Raw genomic sequence first — 6,602 nt, 5'->3', positions numbered from 1 at the left:
TTCATCAGCTGAATCAACTGGCGCTGAAGAGAAGTCAGCAAAACTTTCCAAGCTGGCTTCAAAACCAGTGACCTCAGTCAAAGCTGGGTGTAGCACCATCACTGATTCTTCTTCTTCAGCTTCTACATCCTCCTCCTCTTCTGCTGTTGCCTCTGTTTCTTCTACTGTTTCTCAGGGTGCCAGAGTGAAACAGGGAAAGGACCAGAATAAGGCTAGACGTTCCCGTTCTGCATCCAGTCCCAGTCCAAGAAGGAGTAGCAGGGACAAAGAAACAAGTAAAACAGGTGGCTCTTCAAAGTTTGACTGGGCTGCTCGATTCAGCCCAAAAGTCAGTCTCCCTAAAACAAAACTGTCTCTACCAGGCTCTTCCAAGTCGGAGACATCAAAACCTGGCCCTTCAGGACTTCAGGCTAAGCTAGCAAGTAAGTTGTTCTTTTGTGGAGAAAATAAGCATTTATGTTTTAAAATAAGTCTTCTAAACAAATACTTCAGGCTTCTTGGGATCTTATTAGGGAAACTAACTTTCAGTATGTTGTGATGAATTTTTAAATAAAGCTACGACTGATACTACAGCTAAAGTAAATTATTTAAGTACAGTCAGTGTTCCATAAGTGTAAGTTCCTTCTCCATCTTGCAGATTGACTTAAAAGTAAAATACATGCAAAATAGTAGGATATGATGAAGATGTGTTATAAACTATCTTGATTATATTCCTCTTGTCACATTTCTTTCCTCTCATTTTCCTAAGCTTTTTGTCCTAAAGTGGGAGTGATGAAAGTTGGAAAACAAGTAGATAATACGCAGTTTCTTATTTCAAGCCCACTTTTGTAATTTTTACTTACTATGAGAATCTCTGGTGTTACTTGAAGAACGGTAATCTTTTAAATCTAGTGTACCTAGTGCCTGGGACATTAGTCACTTTATTTTTAAATTGTTCCTACAAAATATGTTCTCTGCTGAATTTGAGTATGAGGTACGATTCTTGGACATGGTCTCAAAGCAGAGCACCTGCTTGATAGTGTGCAGATATGCCTGTAGCTCTTTGCTTTGAACAAAACTTTTTTAAAATGCATTATGCTTACTTTGTGTACTGTATAATTTACTTACAGCATATATTTTCTAAAAACTTGTTTTACGAAGTTGGGTTTCTAAGCTTGTTTACTGTTGTTCCTTCACCTAGTCGCAATCACAATTGCCTGGCCCAGCTGGGATGTGGCTATAGCCAATGGTGTAAGAGCAACTGGATGTCTTCCTGTATAATCAGATAGATTTAATTGACCCATCAGGCTTGTTGTGGATAACTTGCATGACTGGAGTATTGATTCTGGAGTGACTTAACCTAATTGAAGAATAGCATTGGGGAGGGGGAGAGAGGTAACTTTCTTTATAGCAAGGTTTTATCTACCTGCTTCATTGTTCAAGACCTACTGGGTGATGAATTCCAGAGTAAAAACCCTGAATTTGCACAGGGCGGAGTGAGGGAGAAGTGGGTAGGAATTAGGCAAGAATGGGACTGACCAACAAGTTCTTAGCTTAATCTGCCCTTGTTAAAGACAACTTCTTAGCAATTAAGAAAAGCAAGAGGGAGGAGAAAATTTACATCCAACAAGTAAACAATGAGAAGGTGAAGGCAGAGGGTTAATTTATGTGGCAAGTCACAAAACTTCAGCACTCAAGGGGAAGGATGGGATAGCACAATGTAAGATGGGGGGTGGTGTTGAGTAACATGAAAAACAGCATTGAGAATATGAGCCTAAACGGTCTCCACAGAGTGTACTGAGAGGGCCAGCTTGACTACCTTTAGTTCTTCTGTGGCCTGGAAGTCATCTTTTGCAGAAAGATTAACTTGTAAGTGAATGTCTTGGTTCAATTTACGTCACAAAACCAAGTTGGTATGGACTGTAGGTGTGTGTATATGTATAAAAAGTCATGGGTAAGGGTCACAAGGCATGGTGAGAGACATTTCTAGACTAGAGAGGTTAAAGTTACTCTCTAGGTGGTGTCCCAATTTGAGGGGGTAAAAAAAGTATTTAACAGATGATTCTAGAAGTCTAAAATGTCTAATGCCTCTATTTTACTTTAGATCCCAGCAAAACTTATTCCAATGGTGATTATATAATACCGAGTATGATACATGAGTAAGAATGCAACCTAGAAGAGAAGTGTTAAACTGTATTTTCAAATAGTTTCAGCCTTTGAAACAGAGCATTAGAACTCTGACAGATTTAAGTGATCTTGATTAATAGTAACTACTGCTATCTTGTTTTCTCTTTTAAAAGAAAGCTAACTTGTCTGTCATACAGCTTCACTAACTCAAATATTAGGCCAAATTTGAAATATGTTAACAAAATATGCATTTTGGATAATGCTGAGAAATGTCAAGAAAATATTAAAATAAACCTCAGGGTAGGTTTTTAAGGAAGAATAGCTAAGTTCGAATATCTTCTGCAGCACACTACTAAGTACCCTTAGCGGATAAGAGAGTAGCTGATTTTTCACGCAGATATTAACACCCTTAAAGCTTTCTAATGCAGTAAGGCAAACTGCAGTGTAGATTAAATTATTGAGGTGTGCATCCCTCTGCCTGGAAACCTGTCCTTAGAAAGCATAGTAATCTTGTGTAGAAAGCGAAAGCTAAAACTCAGTAGGCTTGTATAGGGCTATAATATCCAAGAGGTATTTGAAGAAGCTTGAAACAGGACTCATAGAACTAGCGTGAATTAAAAAACAAACATGCAGACCTAACTCTGTAAGGAGCTCTGTAAGGAGCTGCAAAAACTTGAGGAAAAATGATGGCGGGAGTGGTTCTAGGAAGAAAAGTGGGAGGAGAGGGAAGATCATTCTAGCATATGGTTAGTCATGTCTGTATAAATACAATGCTGTTCACTTCTGGATACTGCAGTTCAGGAAGTAAAAGAAGAATTAGTAGGAGGTTTGGTCTGTGAAAGAGAAAGTGGAAGAGCTGAGCTGGCTTACTCTACTGAAGAGAAAATTAAGAGAGACATAGTTACTTTTGCAGAAGTTTCTCACTGAGGGGAATACCCTCAGGTTTCTTATCCAGTGAGGACTGGACATTTAATAGGTGTTAAGTTCCGGCAAGGTGACTCTCAGGGTCTTCACCTACACAGCAGTCTGTAACTGAGCAATAATGTCACAGAATAACAGCTGTAGAATTTGTTAGAAAAATAAAAACATGCTAAATTAAAGGTTTTTTTCACCTCTATTTTTGTAGATAAACATTTCTTGATGATGGGGGGGCAAAAACAAGAAACTTTGCTTTTGCTCTCTTGACTTAACTATTTTCCCATCCCTTGCAAGCCCTGTGTTGTGTAGGGGCTTTTAAAATGTTGTGAATCAGATCATCTCACTGATTATGTAACAATATAAAAGCAAGCTTAATTATATCTCTGTTATTAGGGAAATCTCTACTGCCCTTTGTGCAGTGTCTTGTGGCCTTTAAGTAGGAAAAAGCTGGCAATGATTATTGGGACAGCACTGCCAGCGGGATGGCTTAGGGTAGCTGTCCCTGATTGAGAATCTTCTACCTAATACTCTGAGATTTTGGGTGCTGGAGAGGTTGTTGGGGTACACTGGAAAGCCACAGGAGTGAACACAGAGCATGAATGGTGTATTAACTCCTGGCTTCAAGGGATTTGGCAGAGCCAAGGGAGAAAAGACTCTGAAAATAGCTCTGAATTAGTTTATTTGGGATTCTGGGTGACTGCTATCTTTGAAGGTTTTTAGAGCCTTAGAGCTGTGGATTTGGGATTGAGGAGGTAAGATGACCAACTTGGAGATACTTGGTTTAATTGTGGTGATGGGCTGTGTGGGGTTATAATCAAGAGTTGGGGATGTCTGGACTGGTACTGAGGGAGATGAATAGTGGAATATTAGAACTACAGGAGGTTTTCTTGCCTTCCCCTGCCACAGCTATTTTCACTCTATTCTGTCAGGAGGAGAGTAGTTCAACACAGGAACCAATCTTAAGTCTAAACTTCAGTCTTAACAAGTAAATCTCTAGTGGTTATCTTTCTGAACTGCAAATAAAGCATTTTTCATGTTATGGACTGAAAGTTTGACTAAATTTGTTTTGGCTTGGATAATATGTTCAGTCTTAAAATACCTGAGTGCAGTACAGCTATATTCAGAAGTTGTTTCTTTTATGTAACACAGTGCCTAAAAAAAAAAAAAAAAAAGCTGAAAAAAACACACTTTAAATTGTAAAGAGGTTATAGTCTTAAAATACCTGAGTGCAGTACAGCTATATTCAGAAGTTGTTTCTTTTATGTAACACAGTGCCTAAAAAAAAAAAAAAAAGCTGACAAGTAAACACACTTAATTGTGAAGATGTTATTAAGATTTTTTTTTTGGTTGATTTCTGTTAAGCTGCACTACTTCAAGTTTAGCTTGTTTGGGTCTATTTTCCTTCTCGGTCATTAACAGTAGTATTTGGCATGTAAATAGGATGATGTCAGAGCATAAGCAATATGTCTGTTTGCCGTAAGGAAACCTCTGCCTCAGTTCTGAAGCTTAATGAACTTTTTGCAGTTGCTGAATATGAACTGCTTAAATCTAGTTTTCTTTGGTTTTACTGAAAGTTCATGTCTGTTACTAACTTTTACTAGCTCTTTGAAACAGATCTCTGTGTGTAGATACAGCTCTGTATATTACAGAAATAGTGCTGAATAAACAAGCTCTGGAGATGACAATCAAAGCAATTCCTCTGAAAGCCCTTGCTGTCTGTCTGTGACAATATGACTGGTCCTTTTCTTTGTCTGGCAGTCCTGACGAAATGCTGATTGTACCTTATTTACCCATGAAGGCTTGGGGCTATTATCCTCCTGCAGCTTCCGTAGATAAAGGACAGGCCATGCTGGCAATGTGTTAAGGGGGAGATCAAATTTTGGTGACAAAGTGAGTGAAAGGAAGAAGGTTCAGTCCTACGCTGAGGAAATACAATCCTGAGGTATGGCATTGGGAAGACTCAAAAGGATTTGCAAAAGTGCAGGTGGTGAGATTGACTTAAACCTTCTTCAACGACAAACTTTAACGGCAGAGATGTCATTCCCAGGAAGGGAACAAGCTCTTCTTAGCCTTTGAAATTAATAGAGGGAGGTGGAAGTTCATATGTGCCCTGGTAGATAAATCAGTTAGAAAAGTAAAGATTGGAAAAGAGAAATGTGCATAAAGATCTAACAAGTAGAACATTCTTCATGAGCAACAGGAGAAAATTATCTCAACTATTCTGGGTGCTCAGGCTGTGATGTAGTCTGCAGCTCATCTACCAAACAGTAACTGGGTAACTTTAAATTCTCTAAAACCCACTTACTGAGTGGTAATTCAGTTTAAAGAGATGGCTCAGCTAATTTAACGGCTCTTACAGAAAAGGACAATTCCCTTTACAGCATCATTACCCTGCTGCTTCATGGCGTCTGTGCTTGACTGACCTGTGTTAAGCAAGCTCATATCAACAAACTGGCAAATACTAAAGGAACAAGAAACTACATAAGACATACACTTTGTGCCCCTTGGGATTGGTTTGGGAACAATAAGACACAAGCGAGTGTACCTTGCTGTTAAACAACAGTAAGTTTTCTACAGTTTTGTGGAACCTTTGCCCTTAGCAGAAATCCTGTTTTGATACAGGTTAAGTCAATCTTACTTCACTTACAACGGATGTGTGGTGTTTCATTGATAGCCTATGATTAAGTTGATGTGAAGTTACTTAATATTTAGGTCTGACTACTTGAAAATGGGTACCCACAGATTTGAAGTAGTAAGTGGTGCACTCATATGAAGAATTAAAATGTATTTGTGTATTTTTCCAGTGAACTCTGCTGTAACAAGGTGATTAACTTGTACTTTAGCTTTACGTTTGGAAGAATATCTTGCTTAGAATTTCACCACGCTGTTACGGTTACCAAGTAGCCTACTTTTCCATATAGGTAATAAGACCTCAGATAGGTAAACACATTTTGTTTGTAGTACAGTACTGTGCCTAGTGCATTTTCTGTTGTAAAATATAACCAGCTGTGAGGGATGTTTCATTATATCTCTGTATTTCTAGTACTTGAGAAGCTTAGATAGCTATGGCATGGGATCTTCCTACAACTGTTTCAAACTGGTTTCTGACTTGTATCTCTACTTTATAACACACTCCTCTCCCCAACCCCCCAGTGTCTTAATGTATGCTAATAGGGTTGGAGTCATCGTGTATTTCTGTTGTAGCAACTTCAACTTACATTTTCGGTTTGAAAGCATAGGTTATAAAAATGTCAGTGCTTTTTTGACTATTTGAAAAAGTTACATATTTTGTTCTATACGTACAGACCATCTGAAAATTAACGTGGCTGGCCTGTTTCAGTTCCGTGCTTGGTGGCTGTTAACTACAGAACCTTGTGGTTTTCTGAAGGCTGCCAAATTTGAGTAAGCCAGGTGTGTGGTAAATTCACAAATATCATGTTAACCTTCACCTGCATGGAACTTAATTGCACGCAGCATTGTTTTTGTAGGTTAAACATAGTATGGTGTTTGAAAGGACAGACTATTGACCAGGTCAGTAGCTGCATAGTTATTTTACCCTTTAGTACCATAATTCGGCA

The 6,602-nt window shown here is 38.5% G+C and overlaps 1 protein-coding gene across 4 annotated transcripts in view; it reads left to right on the top strand.

The window, feature by feature from the left end:
- Positions 1-6,602, top strand: part of TRIP12 (thyroid hormone receptor interactor 12) — a 59,711-nt gene that overhangs the window by 12,759 nt on the left and 40,350 nt on the right. For 3 of the 4 annotated variants that reach the window (XM_010138030.1, XM_010138032.1, XM_010138031.1), the window contains one exon: positions 1-422. The exons of the other annotated variant lie outside the window; for it this stretch is intronic. In XM_010138030.1, the coding sequence (XP_010136332.1) occupies positions 1-422 (422 nt within the window). The remainder of the gene's footprint in view (positions 423-6,602) is intronic. 4 annotated transcript variants of the gene reach the window in all.

The sequence above is a fragment of the Buceros rhinoceros genome, unplaced genomic scaffold (genome assembly GCF_000710305.1).
Source record: "Buceros rhinoceros silvestris isolate BGI_N320 unplaced genomic scaffold, ASM71030v1 scaffold1486, whole genome shotgun sequence".
Classification (NCBI taxonomy): domain Eukaryota; kingdom Metazoa; phylum Chordata; class Aves; order Bucerotiformes; family Bucerotidae; genus Buceros; species Buceros rhinoceros.
This window is presented reverse-complemented; position numbering and strand designations above follow the sequence as displayed.